Source organism: Magallana gigas, chromosome 9 (assembly GCF_963853765.1).
Source record: "Magallana gigas chromosome 9, xbMagGiga1.1, whole genome shotgun sequence".
NCBI lineage: Eukaryota > Metazoa > Mollusca > Bivalvia > Ostreida > Ostreidae > Magallana > Magallana gigas.
Window position 1 is genome coordinate 48987006 of NC_088861.1, and position 19293 is coordinate 49006298.

General features: G+C 32.9%; 1 protein-coding gene across 1 annotated transcript; it reads left to right on the top strand.

Annotated features, from left to right (window-relative positions):
• Positions 1-3293: 3293 nt before the first annotated feature.
• Positions 3294-15810, top strand: LOC105323700 (multiple epidermal growth factor-like domains protein 10). The gene is made up of 16 exons (XM_066071954.1): positions 3294-3585; positions 7227-7457; positions 8096-8350; positions 9232-9366; positions 9678-9815; positions 10504-10641; positions 10782-10919; positions 12207-12344; positions 12638-12775; positions 12918-13055; positions 13289-13426; positions 13723-13863; positions 14213-14347; positions 14726-14863; positions 14960-14989; positions 15511-15810. Exons 1-16 carry the CDS (start codon positions 3501-3503, stop codon positions 15777-15779), a joined length of 2385 nt encoding a protein of 794 aa, XP_065928026.1. The 5' UTR covers positions 3294-3500; the 3' UTR covers positions 15780-15810.
• The last annotated feature ends 3483 nt before the right edge of the window (positions 15811-19293 follow it).

Below are 19293 nucleotides of genomic sequence, written 5' to 3' on the forward strand. Positions count from 1 at the left end.
CCCAGGGGCTACATCGCTCACCTGAGCAACAATTGTTTTAATTCTGATCAAATTAGCATTACAGTATCAAAATATCTTGCCAAACTGAATACAGTAGATCTTGCTAAAAAAAATTGAAAATCTGCCAATTTTTATCCACCTCTTATTTTTTGGTAAATACCAAGCCCCTTTTGTTGTTGTACCTGTAAGAAGATTTTTCTCTTTTCCTATAACCCCCCCCCCTCTCCCCATTTCGTGGCCCCATTATTCTCTAGGGAATCATGGTTTCATCAAACTTAAATCTACCTTTAATCTCATAACCTGTGCTTTCACACTAAGTACTGAGTTTTGGACCGAAAACTTTCCCAGAATATTTTTAAAGATTGTAAAACTTGATCCTCAATTGTGGCCTCACCCTACCCCTGGGGACCATGATTTGAACAAACTTGAATCAACACTTCCTGGGGATGCTTCAATTTTAATTTGAGTTTTTCTGGCCTAATAGTTTTTGAGAAGAAAATTTTTAAAGATTTTTTCTATACATTCCTATGTAAAACTTGATCCCCCAATTGTGGCCCCACCCTCCCCCTCGGGAACCATGATTTGAACAAACTTGAATCTACACTTCCTGAGGATGCTTCCACTCAAATTTGAGCTTTTCTGGCCTAATAGTTTTTGAGAAGAAAATTTTTAAAGATTTTCTCTATATATTCCTATGTAAAACTTGATCCCCCAATTGTGGCCCCACCCTACCCCCGGGGACCATGATTTGAACAAACTTGAATCTACACTTCCTGAGGATGCTTCAATTTTAATTTGAGCTTTTCTGGCCAAATAGTTTTTGAGATGATTTTTAAAGATTTTCTCTATATATCTACACTACCTGATTATGCCTCCACACAAGTTTAAGCTTTACCGGCCTAATAATTTTTGAGAAGAAGATTTTTGAAAAATACCAACAAATTTTCAATAATTCTCAATTATCTCCCCTTTAAAAAGGGCGTGGCGCTTCATTTGAACAAACTTGAATCCCCTTCACCTAGTGGTGCTTTGTGCCAAATTTGGTTGAAATCTGCCCAGTGGTTCTTGAGAAGAAGATGAAAATGTGAAAAGTTTACAACGACGACGACGACAACGACAACGACGACAGACAACGGACAAATTGTGATCAGAAAAGCTCACTTGAGCCTTTGGCTCAGGTGAGCTAAAAAGCATTGGTTGTGTATTAATATGTTTTGAATTTTTTCCCAAAACTGTCAACGTACTATGTTTGATATGGCGAAAATGTGTTTTGACCTTCACCATTCATGTTTTGTATAAGATTATCGATGTTCGTAATCAAACCACTTTTTAGTTCACCTGACTCAAAGGTCTATGTGAACTTTTAAAAATAACAATCTCTGCCCCTTGTGTGCAAGTTATTTTTTTCTATTAATTATGTAATTACGCAAGATAAATATGCTGACATGCACGATAGTTATGTCAACATGCAACATAACTATATGGACATGCAAGAAAACTGTAATTTAATAAGAATTATACAAATCTCAAATATCGCCAACATGTGACATCCAATATGCTAGATACGTTACCTTGATGTCAACATGCAACTTATTTATGTTACCATGCAACTTCTTTATGTTGACATGCAACTTTTTTATGTAGTCATGGAACTTAGTAATGTTTGCATGCAGGATAAATATGTTGACATGCAACTTAGTTATGTTGACACACAACTTATAAGTTGCATGTCAACATATTTATCTCGCATGTAATCATAACTAAGTTGCATGTTTACGTATTTATCTTGCATGTTGAACAAAAGTAAGTTGCATGTCGACATAAATACGTTGCATGTCGACATAGATAAGTTGCATGTCGACATAAATAAGTTGCATGTTGAGATAAATAAGTTGCCTGTTAGCATACTTATCTTGCATGTTAACATAAATAAATTGCATAAAAATGTAGCTTCTAGCATTTTGGATATGAGAGGGGGGCAATATTTGAGATTTTTTGAGATTTTGTATAACTCTTATCTGGTTGCAATTTTCTTGAATGTCAATTAATTTTTTTGCATGTTGGCAAAATTATGTTGTATGTTGACATATTTATCTCGCATATCGACATATTGGATAAAAAAATAACTTGCACACAATGGACAAAATTAACAAAATCAGCAGATTTCACAGTTTTGTTTTTATAATGTTTTATGTATGTCGGATCAACTTATAAAAAAATATAAAGATGTATAATTCTTTAAAATTTAGAAAGTGATACAAGAACTATTGTTCAGGCGAGCTATGTGGCACAAAGGCATAGAATTGCAGATCTTTGAGAACAAAAAGCAAAAAGAAATGCCGTTCAATGAAATAAAACTTTGTTTTTAAGGAACAAATATTTTCGTGTTTTACTTGACATAAGTAATATCAGGATATGATTAGATTTAAAAAAGTTACAACGTTATTATTTTATAATTTGTATGCTTGGACTATTGCATTAGGCATTCTTTCTGATGATTTTAGATACATTGTAACATATAATGAAATATATTAAGAACTAGCATTTCAATAATAGTTTATTAAAAGGATATAATGATTAATGAAAATATGAGTAAAAATCAACATATCATCTCAATGTGCATTGCATTCTTTTCTTGTACAAACATTATCAAGAAAGATATGGTCTGTGATTGAAAAACGAAAGATGCATTAAGTCGTGTTTTTTTTTGTACATGCTATGACAATGAAAGCATATGTAATGTTTGATGTAATTATATACGTCCATTAAGAGGTTTTGTTAGTCATGACCATATTTTGACTGTGTTGATCTCCTTTCAAAGAAGAACTCTATATGAAAATATTAAAAAAATACCCAAATTTAAAAGATGAAATATCTGATTTGTTTCTTTACCAAACAAAAGTTTATAGTTAAAAAAATATATTTTAAAATTTAAGGCAGACCTGATAGTTAAATTGTTAACCATCCAGCCTTATTTGAATTATTTAAAAATTGATAAAAAGAACGACAAGTCTGGTTGTTTTTTTAGCATCATATAACCATAAAGACGACATTTACAATTTGTATGGAATCCAAATAGTTCTACGATGCAAACCTTCTTTTCTAAAAGAGCTAACAACATTCAAATTTACTTCAAACTTATTACAACTAACTTTTAAAGTCTAACGTTTCTTGAATTTATCTTGTAAATCTAGTACTACGGCTTTGTTGAGTCAATGCTTTCTCTTTTTTTTAATAGCTCAGGGAAGTATTGATTCATTATAAAACGCAATAAAAAAGTATTAACAACCAATTATTTCCTTTTTATTTGTGTGTGTATTCCTTCAACACGTTTTGATTTATTAAGATTCAACTAATTCGGCTCGAAGTGTAGTTCTTAATCAACTTTGATGTTCAATAAATGATTAATCGAATATGCGTTTAATACGGTTTTTATTTAAAACGGTGCTTATATACGAGTGATTATTTGTACACATACATGTGTTATACATGTTTCGACTATGATCTACCTGTCAAACATCGCGTTGTCGTATACCAATGTCGTCATTTTGTTTCTCCATTTGACTGAAACGTCACATTCCTATGGTGAGTGAAGAATTAATATGCTTTTATTATGGCATTTGGCTTTTGTGTAGGAAATATTAAGTACGAATATCTTAAACCTACTTTTATTTTAATGATTGTATATATCGCTTTTTTTAATCAATTCGACAGAGTTTATCGTATTATTTGTTTGACTGCAAATGGTAGTGTATAATCCTATTTATATCATATATAGTAATGTGTACAGAGTAATATTCACCACCGTTTATTTTCACCCCTTTCAACCTCACTGCCAGCGAATTTAAGACTTGACGAATTACAATGTATCATATTATTTTTTTAAACAGAAGTCTGTCTGGGCGAATTCTAGGCGAAATTTTGTACAAGTGTAAAAGAGCGAAAATGACACGGGGTGAAATTAACCCTGTATGTAAAAGATTGCATTGCACTGCATCAAACAATATTGTAATGTTATTTGTTGATACATGAATATATATATAAGTTAATCTACATTGAAATAATGACATTTAATGACAACGAACAGTGTCTAAAATCAAAATTTAAAGGGGCATGGTCACGATTTTGGTCAATTTTTTTTCTTTAGATTTTAATGTTTACAATGAATTAGTAAGGCGTATTTAATAGACAACCAAAATTTTAGTGTCATTTGATAAGTTATAAGCGAGTTACAGAGCTTACCATTCTTCGCTATGTAAACAAAGCGTTTGTTTACATATCGAATTTCCAGTTTTAGACCCAAAATAAATGTGTTAATCGTTAGGAAATATTTATCTATGCTTTAAATGAATAATAAGATAGACAAAGCAGCTTTAAAAAGATATTTTCCTGGTATATTGAACCTATGTAAACAAAAACAGGGCACGAGCGTTGTTTACATGACGAAGAATTGTGAACCCTGTATCTTGCTTAAAACTCAACGACTGGCACCATAATTTCATTTAATCATTAGAAATGTATTCCTAAAGCATTCCAAATAATAAAAACAGAAAAATAAAATTTGACCAAAATCGTGACCATGCCCCTTTAAAAGGAGAAATGCAAAACAGGTGCAGGGCAAACACTGACTACTAAAGTATTAAAGAAAGGATCAGGTGCCATGGAGGAGTAAGCATCCTCTGTTGATCGTCCACACCCCCTGGTTGTCGTAATCGGGAAAAACGTAAAAATCCGTAGACAATTAAGTGATAAATTATGTTCCAACATTAGGTATGAAAAAACGTCAGTCAGCATGCCACCCTTTGGAAAATTGTATTTGCTGATAAGTCAATTACAACAGAAAAACGTTTGCAGAAATAATATTAGATTGCATAAATGGTTACTTGACATTGAACCATTGTAAAATGGCTGGACTCTGTCTGCAAAATGATATTGTACATACAACAAAAGCAAACAGCAAAATAATCACTATAGCCAAGTCTAAAATTGTTTTGTCTAAATAATTGTTAAAGTTTACTTAAAGTTTTGTTATCGAATAACATACGGAAAGTTCTATATTACTTAAGTTCAGCATAACACTGGAATTGTTTAAGTCATATTAAACGAGAATTATAACATTGTCAAACGATGTACATGTATAAAAACGAATATTCAAAAGATATACATTAGTAACACGATGCGAAAGTATAACATTGTGGTAATGCATTACATCAATTTAAATAAAAATATGATCTTGCATGAAATGTATTTACTTTAAATGATACTAATTGGTAATTCTCAATTCAGAATACATAACTGAACTTTGTTTTGATATCATAACATTTTGCTTGTTTTCTATCTTAGAAGCAATGACACAAATGCTACAAATTCAATGTTACAAAAAATAAGATTAAAAGAAATCATCAACTTTAAGAATACAAGTTATTTAACTAAGGAACATCTCGCAAATAAATGTTATACAGAACGACAATAATGTAAGGCCTTTTGCACAAAAATATGACTGACCGAAATTAATAAATACTCTTTTTAATCATTTAAGTAAAAAATCAAAATATCAAAATAAATTTTCGCCATAATAATTTCAATTCATATTGCTTGAACTTCTCATGGTTGACTTTATTTTACTTTTTTTTTTATAAAAAAAGGTAAACAACGAACTTGCAAATAATTTATTGAATTTTTTTTTACAGCACAATGTCAAAAATGAGTAGGGGTTAATCTATTGCTAGGTTTGAAATTTAATAAGTCCGTTTGCACTGTCTAATATGAATATTTCCGCAGAGAGATATTCAGCACGCTATGTTAAACATCCACAGTGAAAGGAAACAAAACCGCAAATATTGTTTAAAGAAGTTTCATTACATTAAGTCATTTTAATTGAAAGTAATGTCAATTGCAATGGGGAAACCTTTGCTTCTCATACGTTTTGTTTAAGATGGTCACCCGGAATAGTTCAGAGTATCTGATTTTTATAAGGACGTATTTTCTTTTTACACGAAATACAATATAATTCAAAAACGCTTAACAACACTCATCTATTGATACTTTTGAATACTCATTTTATCTTTAACATTTTTATTACGCACTTTTTATACATATTGTACAAATTATTAAAACTACGCATTTCTTGTTTGAGGTCAATGAATGAACTCAGATATCATTTTTGCCAGTCGTAAGGTGCAATCTTTTAAAAAAATGCAGTTTATTTTATCGAAATATTTAGCGATTCATATATCATCTTTTTTTATTTGAATTATACATAAGAAATAGAGAGAGACACTTAAAACTTCTCGATGCCGTCCTAAATAGGAGTGAGAGGGAGTTAGCTATAAAATTAATGGAATTTAAAAATGTACCTTTAATATGCATATCTAATGAAAAACATAAACGGATATTCTCAATGATTAAAGGTGCCTCAATTATAATTGTAGTTGTTATGGCCCAACAGCTTCTAGTGTTAAAGCGTGACTCGAAAGTCCTTCTTTTAAAAATGGTATTGCTCTTTTTTTTAATATGTAATCGTTGTAACATTTTTTTTAGAAATGGATACAACAGTTATGTTCTAAAAAATCTTCACCATGGCGTATGGATTAAAGGTGTAACAGAGAGAGAGAGAGAGAGAGAGAGAGAGAGAGAGAGAGAGAGAGAGAGAGAGAGAGAGAGCGGTCTGATAGCAAAAAAGAAAATTTATAACATGCGCAGGTTGAACAAGAGAGATAAATTCATAGTTACGAATTGTATGAAACATTGCTCTTTTGTTAAAGCTATTACCTTTGATTCTACGTAGAATCACTCCACATTTAGATGTTTCTAAATAAGGACTAATAGGTGGGTTGGATTCATTTTTTCTTACATTTGCATTTGCGCTACCAGTTCCCTAACTCATATTGCCAAACATTCACATTTATATTCATCCACCTTTTTAGGATACATTTATGCGTTGTTAAAATGCATAAATAATTGTCCTTGCTGATTTATTAACAACCCACAAAAAATGAAGATAAAAAATCCCTTTAACTACTAAACTAAACTAAAATGTATCTCACAGATACTAGTAGTGACTTCCTCTATTTTAACAAAAAAAAACCAGTTTCATTTAATAGCCATAAGGCATAATTATATGATGTAGTCACACAAAGTTGATTGTTGCCCACTCTGCTTAGTCAAAGATGTGATAAATAAAACCTATTAAAAGATGTCTTCTTCAGTGCGTCTTCTTTTTGCAGTTAATGTTGCCTTGTATAAACCAGCATACCAAAAGCACCCTGCGTACCCTGGCTATGACGAATATGACGCCAGTAACGCTGTAGATGGGCTCAGGTCAGACCTCAGATGGGAGGGAAAACAATGTGTCGTGTCACGTGGTTCTGATACCGCCACCTGGTGGGTCAACCTGACCACTATCTACAGCATCCATCACATCACGATTTACTACAGAACAGAAGGCACCACATGGGGTATTCTGAACTTCATTGTATATTGTCCTATGCAGTCTGTGGAATACAAATTCTAATTAGCATTTACTGTGTCCTGTTTATGTTTAACATTTGGCTGTTTATACACGTAGCATTTTCGGCGGAAAGTTGTTGTCACTAAGTTATGTACATATCTAAATAGCGTGAACATATAAAAATGAATTGGTGCTTTCTGAAATAAGCTCATACCACGTAAACTTCTTGAAAAAGCACTTGCCGCTTAATGTACATGCTAAATATACTTTGTCTACAGCATTAATTCTTTTTGCCCGGACGAGAGCAAACATGTTTTTATTATGTAAGCTATTTTATATATTTCAGTCATGTTTTTGCAAAAAATAAAAAAAGATTACAGCAAGAATTTCTAATAAAAATTATGCATATTGTATTCTATGCGATATTTAATTGATCGCTAAATACCCCAATGATTATTAGATTAATAATTTGATATTAATTGGATACAATTTTTTATTCAATATACCCGAAATTGTTCTTTTTGTGCTATAAATCAAAATCGATATGAAGCATAGTTTTGATTGTCAAACCTACGTTTCAAAAGTATTAATTTTATCATGCATTGTTTCTGAATTGTCTATTTCATAGTTTAATTTTTTTTCCAGGTAGCAATACATTTTTACCGGCAAGCTTTTTGGGATTTTCGATCTATATCTCGAACACAACAGACATTCTACAGGGGAAGTTGTGTTTCAAGGACAGGAACTTTACACTTTACACAATACCTGCTGTCATAACAGTCACCTGTCCTGTACATGGACAATACGTCATATATTGCAACGAGAGGCTCCCACGGGTTTTTCACCCGGACGGCTATTCTGTGAACGCCTACAATGATCTTTGTGAAGTGGAGGTGTTCGGTAATTAGTTTTTAAAGGGATAAATAGTCGTGGCCATCATTACAGTATAGTTAACTAACTTTAAAAATGAGTTATGTTTAGAAATATAAGAATTTTTTTCAAAAGGACTACGTGCCGTATTTTGCATTTTTTGCCCCCAAAATTAAAGTTTGATAAAACTCTTTAAAAAAAAGGTGGAAAATAATTGAAATCAAATCAAAAATAAGTGTGTAAAAGGTTATCACTATAGTGACGGTATAATGCAAAGATGACGTCATGAAGATCGTCTTATTTTGCAAAAATGTATGTTTTGTAGCAAAATATGGGTGTTTCCCGATGGTTTTTCTACTGGAAAACATCGAGCGCAGGCTTCTTCAAGCACTATTTTTAGTATGTGTATAAATATATTAAAAACATCATATGTTATATTTGTACTTGAGCAGACCTGCGCTCTATACTTTCGAATGCAAAATATAAAGAAAAAAATGACAATATTTTCATTTGTTTGCAAATTTGCGGGAATTAGGTCATATTTAAGACGTCATAGAAAAACACAGCGAATGAACAACAAAGACTTAAATCAAGATTAAAATGTTAGGCATCATCCTTACTTTGATTTATACAGATTTGATTTTTATAAGATAGTATTTAAAAATTTGAAAAAAAAAATGGGGAAGATATTTGACCATACCGAATATAGTCCTTTTTATAGATGATCTATTTTGATTTCTTCTTACTCTATATTTAGGTGTAAAATCATACCTACAATGTAAAGTTATCTAAAAGGTATATTTTCTGACTAAACAGCCTCTGTGAATATCAGCAACTATTCATTCAAGTATATTTATAATTAATGTAAACTTAATCAAAAAAATCAAATAAAATTTTATCTTCTATCTTAGGTTGCCCAACAAGTGGATATTATGGATCCAACTGCTCCCTCCCCTGTCCAGACGTAAACTGTCGGTTCTGTCACATAGAGACGGGCACCTGCCAAGGCTGTAAACCTGGATATCAAGGTCAACGTTGTGAATTAGGTAAACTAATACACTGTCACCATCAAATAACGATACAAACACAATGTTATTTCGTTACATATGTGCTTTCGTGAAACCAAAAAATCAACAAATGTTTGCTTTGCACATTTATGACAGTTTGATTAATTCTAAAAACAACATGGATACTCACCAAACCCTGCTTTTGAGCCGTTGTAAGAAAAACATTTCAATTGCTTTAGTAATGAAAGAAACTGAACATATTCATGACGTTGTTTTTAAAATATTCGAAAAGAAAAACTAAATTTAAATATCACTGTCTTAAAGTTTGATTTGTAATTTTAATTTCACAGAATGCTCAAATGTTAAGTTCGAGGACGGTTGTCACCGAGATTGTGGATATTGTAGAAATATGTCACTTTGTCACCACGAAAACGGCGCATGCCCAAACGGATGTGAACCTGGATATAAACAATACGATTGTAAACAACGTAAGTCAGACTATCCTCACATCATTCTCACTTTAAGATACATTACCTTTTCTGTTAATATAAGCAATACTTTCAACTCCCCCAAAAAGGAAGATTGAATCGTAAAGACATTTCAGTAAAATTAAGTTATGCAGGTGAACGGTAGCAATGCAATTAAATAAACTATCAAGCTATCTAGTACATTTTTTTAACATGATAAATAGATTATCAACAATCTTCTTCAAGGTATGTGTACATAAAAGTATTGGAAAATCGAGCAAAACAGACCCCCCCCCCCCCTCAAAAACAAAAAATAAATAAAAAAATAAGAATAAAAACAAACACCAAAAAACCTCCCAAAACAAGACAAAACGTGAAACACACTTGTAGCATCAGAATGTCCCTTACAAAATTATTTATTTAATTTTCTATACAAAACATAAATTTTAAGAGAGTGTCATATTGCAAGAGGATAAAAAGTCCAGGCGAGATGTACAGACGACTTTACTAAAAATTAGAATGAAATAAATAATGTGGCAATTAAATGATGAAGACGTTTCTGTGTATCTAAGTTCATCAATGAAAATAAATGAATATAATTTAAGTTTTGCAATAAATATGATATAAGCATGTGGTAACATTACATAAATAGAAAAAAATCCCACACAAAATGTGTTAATTGTTTTTCGTTTTTTTATAACACATGTAGCTTGTGACAAAGGATTCTACGGGGTTGATTGCAATAAAACGTGTGGTAGTTGCCTCGATGTCAGCCAATGTTTCCACATAAATGGGACGTGTTTGACTGGATGTTCTGCTGGTTATCAAGGGGAATTTTGTAAAACACGTGAGTACATTTATATGGATATAGAATTCATAAAACATTTCATATACTTTTAGAAATCATTTCAGCCCTATTTTGTTACGTTGTTGCAGCTTTAAACAATTCTTAAACAAAACAATACCTGAATATTATCAATTTGACAGCTTGTACCAGAGGATCGTACGGCATTCACTGCAACGAAACTTGTGGTCACTGTTTCAATGGGAGCCAGTGTTCATCAATAAATGGGTCGTGTCCACGTGGGTGTGATACTGGTTATACCGGGGACCTGTGTACAACAAGTAAGTACCGGGGACCTGTGTACAACAAGTAAGTACCGGGAACCTGTGTACAACAAGTAAGTACCGGGGACATGTGTACAACGATTAAGTACCGGGGACCTGTGTACAACAAGTAAGTACCGGGGACCTGAGTACAGTAAATAAGTACCGGGGACCTGTGTACAACGAGTAAGTACCGTACACCTGTGTATGGTAAGTAAGTACCGGGGACCTGTGTACAACGAGTAAGTACCGGGGACCTGTGTACAACGAGTAAGTATCGGGGACCTGTGTACAACATGTAAGTACCGGGGACCAGTGTACAGCGCGTAAGTATCGGGGACCTGTGTACAACGAGTAAGTACCGGGGACCTGTGTACAGTAAGTAAGTACTAAGGACCTGTGTACAACAAGTAAGTACCGGATACCGGTGTACAACAAGTAAGTACCGGGGACCTGTGTACAACAAGTAAATACCGGGGACCTGTATACAACAAGTAAGTACCGTACACCTGTGTACAGCAAATAAGTACCGGGGACCTGTGTACAACAAGAAAGGACCAGGGACCTGTGTACAACAAGTAAGTACCGGGGACCTCTGTACAACAAGAAAGGACCGGGGACCTGTGTACAACAAGTAAGTACCGGGGACCTGTGTACAACGAGTAAGTACCGGGGACCTGTGTACAGTAAGTAAGTACTCAGGACCTGTGTACAACAAGTAAGTACCGGATACCGGTGTACAACAAGTAAGTACCGGGGACCTGTGTACAACAAGTAAGTACCGGGGACCTGTGTACAGCAAGTAAGTACCGGATACCTTTGTACAAGTAAGTACCGGGGACCTGTGTACAACAGGTAAGTACCGTACACCTGTGTACAGCAAGTTAGTACCGGGCACCTGTGTACAACAAGTAAGTACCGGGGACCTGTGTACAACAAGTAAGTACCGGACACCTGTGTACAGCAAGTACTCAGGACCGGTGTACAACAAGCAAGTTGATAGGGTATCTACATATACAACTGTTAGGATAACTTTGTCATACATTTCTGTTTAACTGTAAGCCAACATTATTTCGCAATTTAAGGAGATAAACTGTCTCATGGTACCCAACTTTAGCAAAATATTTTAACTTTAGTATACAAAAGATATTGAATGAATGGTGTGAAGCAATAAGTGTTGGCGCTGACGATTTTCACGCATATCTTGCGAAAATTGCTCGCACGTAAAAATAGTTTGGTTTGCAGTATCTAACCATTTATAAAATGTGAAATCTTATAACGGGTACTATTTTGGGGTTATGATAGGTTGTGCCTATGGAAAGTATGGCAATGAATGTAAGGAAGAGTGTGGACATTGCCGTTATGTGAAACAGTGTGTCCATAGCAATGGTTCGTGTCTCACCGGATGTAGTGATGGTTTCCAGGGGGAACTGTGTAAAACACGTGAGTACATTCCAACTATACTATTTATTAAAAGTTTGGACATCCATACTTTTAAGTTAAAACACATTGAGTTAACAAATGCATATATTTGAAAAACCGTATATCCGGTTATTTTTACATTATCTAATTTTCGCTACTAGAAATATCCCGAATCGCTGAAATGACTGACGCAAAAATGAGAAAATATTATCTATCCTACTTTTGAAAATTTTGTGACACGCGTATAAAAATCCGGGTATACAGTATACACATGTAAATAAAAGTATAATCAAATGTAATAATTCAAATTAAAGGTTGCGACAAAGGACGTTACGGGGTTAACTGTTCAGAAAATTGTGGAAACTGTGCAGACATGAGCAAGTGCTTCCATGTGAATGGCACGTGTTTGACAGGCTGTGAGGCCGGATTTCAGGGTGAACTTTGTAAAACACGTAAGTATAAACCAACCAGAACTCAAGTTTTTAAATGTATAAAGGAATATCATAATGATCGAAAAATTGGTTTAACTTATACTTGAGAATGTTTACTGTTCGGCAATGTCAGAGGATATATGTATGATTATATAAACACAAGGTTGTGATAGCAACCTATACGGAATTAACTGCAATGAAACCTGTGGGAACTGTCGTTATGACGACCAATGTCTGAACACAAACGGAACGTGCTTATATGGATGTGCCGATGGTTATAAAGGCGACCTATGTAAAATTCGTGAGTACATGATATTGTTATTCATGCTTATGTCCACATATAGATATTTGATATATTGTCCTACTTTATTTTTGTTGTATATGTCTTTTTAACTTGAAAGGTTGTCAAATTGTACGGTATGGGGATCAGTATATTTGAATGAGAAAGAAACGTTGTTAATTTTGTAAAGGGATAATGTAAATATATATTCTCACACTTATTCTTGTCATGGAAATGTCTGTTTGATATGACAGCCTGTGAGAATGGACGGTATGGGGATCAGTGTAGTGAAATTTGTGGACACTGTCGCGACCTTACCCAATGCTCTCACATTAACGGAACCTGCTTAACCGGATGTAAGCCTGGTTACCAAGGAAAACTATGCAAACCACGTGAGTAGGTTAAAAACGTAACGCTTTGTAAGCAGAGAAGATGTATAGTTATGAATAGGTACACTGAAGGTGAACAGTTAGGTTTGACTGCTGGACAACCGGTAAGCTAAACAGAAAAACTGAAAATATGCTGAAAAAAAGATGAACGCTTTCTGTTTGGTTCCAAATGAAAAACATAAAGATGTCTCTCTTCACATAATCAAACATGTATTTTATGTATCTTATTCGCCTATTCATATTAAAGCACAATTTTTGCTTTTTGCATTTAAATATTTCATTTTATTATCAATCTTCAGTGTGTAATTTTAAGTCCAACACATCAAACGAAGAGTGCATATTTTGCCTCGGTAATTGCAAAGATGATTTACCTTGCAACAACTTGACAGGGATATGTGCGAACGGATGTAAGAACTATTGGACTGGGGAATTCTGTCAAGGTGTGCAGTTTGTATCCTCTGTGTCTTTTTCTAAAGATATTTTATTTATAAGTAAAAACTATTACGCAAATTGACTTCTGATTACTTATGCTATAAATAAAAACAATCTTTAAATTGCAAAATAAGGGCTTGCTCTTTGTTTGAACATAAAGAACAAAACTACCAAAAATATATGTTAAAAAGCTTTTATGTTTCATAATAAAGTCCAAACGCTTACATGTAATCAGACCAATCCATATTATAAATGCAATTAAATGTACCCATCATAAGGAAATCTCAGTTGAATTTTCTGATATTTATTTTATTTTATTTTTTGTGTGTGTTTATATTCTTATTTTGTTACGTATAGATTGCACAGTTGGTTTTCATGGAGAAGACTGTGATAAGAAATGTGGACAGTGTGTGGATGGAATGCCATGTAATGTTTCATCTGGTGTTTGTCCATCGGGGTGCCAAAACTACTGGGTAGGACCAATGTGTACAGGTAAATATAAATATAATGACCAATATGTTTATCAACAAATAAGATAACATTAATTTTAATTTAATTCTGATCTCTGTATATCTTAATGTTTTTCCATGGTTTTCTTCTTGGTTTTGCATTAGCTGTTAGGCAATTTACAGTGTAAACGGTTAGGTAAATAAGGTTGCCGATGTTTTAATTTACGTGTTTATACGCTAAAATGTAACCAATACCATATTAGATAAAGCGCACATAAAAAACCCAACAGACTATTGATATATTTTTGCAGATCGGAACTAATAGCTAGAAAACAGACTACTAAAAACAAAAATCAATCGAAATTTAATCATTTCTCTTTTTATACGAAAAAAAAATCAATTATAAGGTTAAACCTTTTAGAATGCTTGCCTTACAAGTACGGTCCAAATTGCTCGTTGGACTGTGGTCATTGTAAAAATGCTAGATCATGTTCCTGGATGACTGGAAAATGTGCAGATGGATGTCAACAAGGTTGGACTGATGCTTTTTGTTTAACAGGTATGAGTACATGTTAGATCGTTTCCGTTTCAAACAGTAAGAAATAGGCTTGGGACAAATCATATATATTAATTTTTGATATATTTATATTTTTAGCGATTTCAACAGACATTTTAGTAACAAAAAGTAAGTTATATTTGCAATTCAAAAAAGTAAGATCTTACAAATTTCTTTATACCTTGAGGGAAATGGTCACCATTTCGGTCGAAATTCATTTTTCCATTTTAAATGTTTACAGTGCTTCAGTAATCTACCAAAATTTTATTGCCAGTCGTTACCTTTTTTTTTGCTATGTAATCAAAGTCCGGGAAATGTTTGGTTAATATGTTAATGCTAAAAAGTGAAAAACGATGTGAACTGTTTATTAATGTTTAAAACGAATAAGAAGATAGATATATAATCTTGAAAAAGAACTTTGACCTGTTTATTAAACCAACGAAAAAACAAAAATATGGCACGAACCTTGTTAACATAGCTCTGTATCTTGCTTATGACGCTACGGCTGACCCTTACATTTTTGTTGATAGCTGGAAATGCATTACTGTTGCATTGCAACCGATTAAAATAGAAATACAAAATTTGACAAAAATAATGATCATGTCCCTTTAAAATTACGATATCAATATCCTTACTGTTCTTTATTTTAGGCGAAGGGATATCGACCCTATATCTCTATGCCATCATAGGTGCTCTCGCCATGTTTCTATTAGTAGCCATTGCTGTCATTTTCCTTAAGGTAAGACGGAAGTCAACAAATCCTTACCATAAACATCCCACTGACGACGCCAAGCCAAACATTCAGAATGTTTTGAACCATTATGACAGCCTCAACAGACCCGGGGGAATGAATATTTACTTTTCATTGGAACCGAAAAAACAAGAGTCGCATTATGAAGATATTAACATAACCATGTGAGATCACATTGATATTAACCTTGTTACTTATTCTAATTATATTATAGGATCAAACAAGTTACTTGATGTGGTGTCAATCACTGGCATTGTGACTGTGTGGCTGCCACGTTCTAAAAGGAAATACTATTTTGTTTTCTAAAGATTTTAATCTGCATCAGTAACAAAATTGGTCCAAAAAATCAAAGTTGTAAATATATTTTTGTTAGTTTTTTTCCTAAATGATTTCTTTATATTTTGGAAGAGAAAAACGTTTAAGAATATCAATTTTTGTATTTTTAAAATAGACATTTCCTGCTTAATATCATGAAAATGTATATGTTCAGCATTTTATGCTAAAAGCGATTTTAATGTTTGATTTTTCGTGTTAAAAAGCAACGATGAAAGGCAAATTCCAACAAAGTATTTGATTTAAATTTCTCGGGAACTCCAACTTAATGAAATGTGTCTTACACTTAAAAAGAGGAAGGGAAGGTCTTTTTTTAGAAGTAGACTTAAATTAAAAATGAAATCTGTCGTTGAACTAATTTGTACCTGTACACTTGTCAAATAAGTCAAATCACATTTTGAGAATAAAAACAAGCAAAATATCAAAATATATTGACAGATTTGAAATAAAAAAATATACACTCGTCGGATAGAAATGCTTGCATAGCAATTAAGATGTGCTCCTACTCGAGGGATATCATCATGTATAACACGGTATGCTAAGAATTGAAAGACATTTGTATGTAATGATCATTTTTGATAATCACATGCTTATTCTCTAGACGTTGTGTAAATAATACTTGATTAATAAAAGTATGCAATCAATAGTCTTTGCATGTTTCTTTGCTCTTTAATCATCTGTATACTACAAAAGGTTATATTTGTACAAATGCACATACATTATTAATAAGTATATAGATTTATTGCTCAACACTAATACGTTTTATTTTGGGGCTTACTCCAAAAATTAAAAACTTGTTATAAATTAAATTAAATTGTCTATATCAATGCAGTTCATACAAAGTTATCCATATCATTTAAATTATCTATTACGAAAAGTTTCATTATTTACCCCAAAGTCGTTAACTAAATACTTTTGACTGAAAAAAAACCCAATAGTTAACTGGCTTCTGAGTATGACCCAATTTGTCAATAACATTATTGCATTATTGAATTGTTTTTACTACTTGTTAACATTTTAACGCGTTCTAATTAATCATAATAGTATCAAATTGATGCATCGCCTTATATAATAATAGTCCCGAATCTATTAAAATACGTGGACCAATCAAAAAAATACGAAGACTTTGGCCATAGCTATGTTATTTAACGTCTTATAATATCAAATTTAGCAACCATTATTAAGCAATTGTTTCAAACAATTTGAAATAACAAAAGTTCATATATTCCTTTATTTCTAAGAATTATTTAGAATTTAATCCTGAAAATGAAGTCACGGCGCATCACAGGATGAATCTCTGCCATTCAGTCAACTGAATGTTACTGAATGGTCTGGAAAGGTGACTGAATGGCACACATATACCATTCAGTCACTTTTCAGCTACCTTTTAGTCACCTTTCAATTGACTGAATGACAGAGATTCATCCTGTGCATGGTTAAGTTTTGTGTTATGTCAACAATAAACCATATTATGTTGAAAGTAATATCTCAGTTAATCAACTAATACTGAAACCTAAAATTACAAATTGTCATGATATTCTATGTACCAAATAATGACGGGATATATATACTAGTTGAACAGATATCAGTGACTTAAGACATAAAGTCCTCTTTAAAATTGACTAAAAACGTTGACGTCGCGTGACGTCCCGGCGCAACGAAAAGTATTAACAGTATGGATTTAACTCGGGAAAAAACCGATAAAAGGTGTGAAAATGGTAATTGGTGGAAAAAAATAAGTCAAAAATTATTTGCACATTTCTGTGTAACTCTACCACATTTTGTTTGGGTTGTGGAAAGTGTATTTCGAACATTAATCAGTTCGAAAAAGAGTAGAATATCAGTAAATATTTGATAAAAAAAAATAAACAAATAAACAATTTGACAATTAAGGATTTTCTTACTGTAAACGAATAGATATGCGGTAAAAAATAAGAAAATTTCGGAGGACTAACTTATAATTTTCAAACAAGTGTGAACAAACTAGATGTCAAGTGATATAGTGCCGATATAAATTGTATGGTGAAATGCATAACAGACTCAGGATAATATAAAGATTGGATAATTCTATTAACTGTGCGTGCGTCATTTTGACGTCATGTTTTCAACGTTACCGTGCGCTGTGGTGACAAAACATGTTGTTTTTAAAATCGGGTAACAAAAAAAATATTTATATCAAATGGAATGAAACTTTGTATATCAATAAAATATATATCGTTGCCTAAATTAATCTGTTAGTTATGACTTTTATGAAAAATACATGGTAGACGGCCCAATTGTCTTCGTATTTTTTTATTGACCCTCGTAGCTCTCATCTTTGACATGTACCAGTGAAATGCCTAATAAAATCAAACTCTTGCATGAACCTGCATTAATAGCAAACTTCTTGCCGAAATATCCGCTCTATATATATAGCAACAGTCCTGCGATGTTGTGATTTTGATTTATGAAGGACTTTTTTTGATGAGGTTTGAGTTCTGTCTCTTCTCAAAATGTAGTTTGTGAATTTGAGAAAATTTATCAAACATAAAACAAGTGAAATAAACCACAAAAATCTAAAACAACATTGGTAAACTTTTGATCTATTTTGGCGTTACTATAAAAGGCTTTTTCAACACATTCTTAAATTCATAAATTAAACATCATACTTCAATAGCTCGACGTGTAGAGCACAATGTTGCTGTAGATTTTTTTTTAATGAATATCGTCATTTATATAAAAATGTTGTAGTAACAAGCGCGCCTTTGGTTTAATTTCACATAACTTGTAGGAAATACCCAGTGTTCAAAAGTGCCTTTTAACTAATGAATTCACATGTACGATCTTTATACACACGGTCATGCTGGACCCACGAACAATTACGCAAGATACACGAACGATTACGTAAGATACACGAACGATTACGTTAGACACACGAACGATTACGTTAGACACACATTACGTTAGACACACAAACGATTACGTTAGACACACGAACGATTACGTTAGACACACGAACGATTACGTTAGACACACGAACGATTACGTTAGACACACGAACGACACGAACGATTACGTTAGACACACGAACGATTACGTTAGACACACGAACGATTACGTTAGACACACGAACGATTACGTTAGACACACATTACGTTAGACACACAAACGATTACGTTAGACACACGAACGATTACGTTAGACACACGAACGATTACGTTAGACACACGAACGATTACGTTAGACACACGAACGACACGAACGATTACGTTAGACACACGAACGATAACGTTAGACACACGAACGATTACGTTAGACACACGAACGATCACGTTAGACACACGAACGATCACGTTAGACAAACGAACGA

Bases quoted from the DNA above. Each gene is read 5' to 3' on its own strand.
- LOC105323700 (XM_066071954.1), top strand. From the start codon at position 3,501: ATGATCTACCTGTCAAACATCGCGTTGTCGTATACCAATGTCGTCATT. The intron at 7,458-8,095 runs GTATTCTGAACT...TTTTTTTTCCAG, and splicing joins AACAGAAGGCACCACATGGG to GTAGCAATACATTTTTACCG. The intron at 9,367-9,677 runs GTAAACTAATAC...TTAATTTCACAG, and splicing joins AGGTCAACGTTGTGAATTAG to AATGCTCAAATGTTAAGTTC.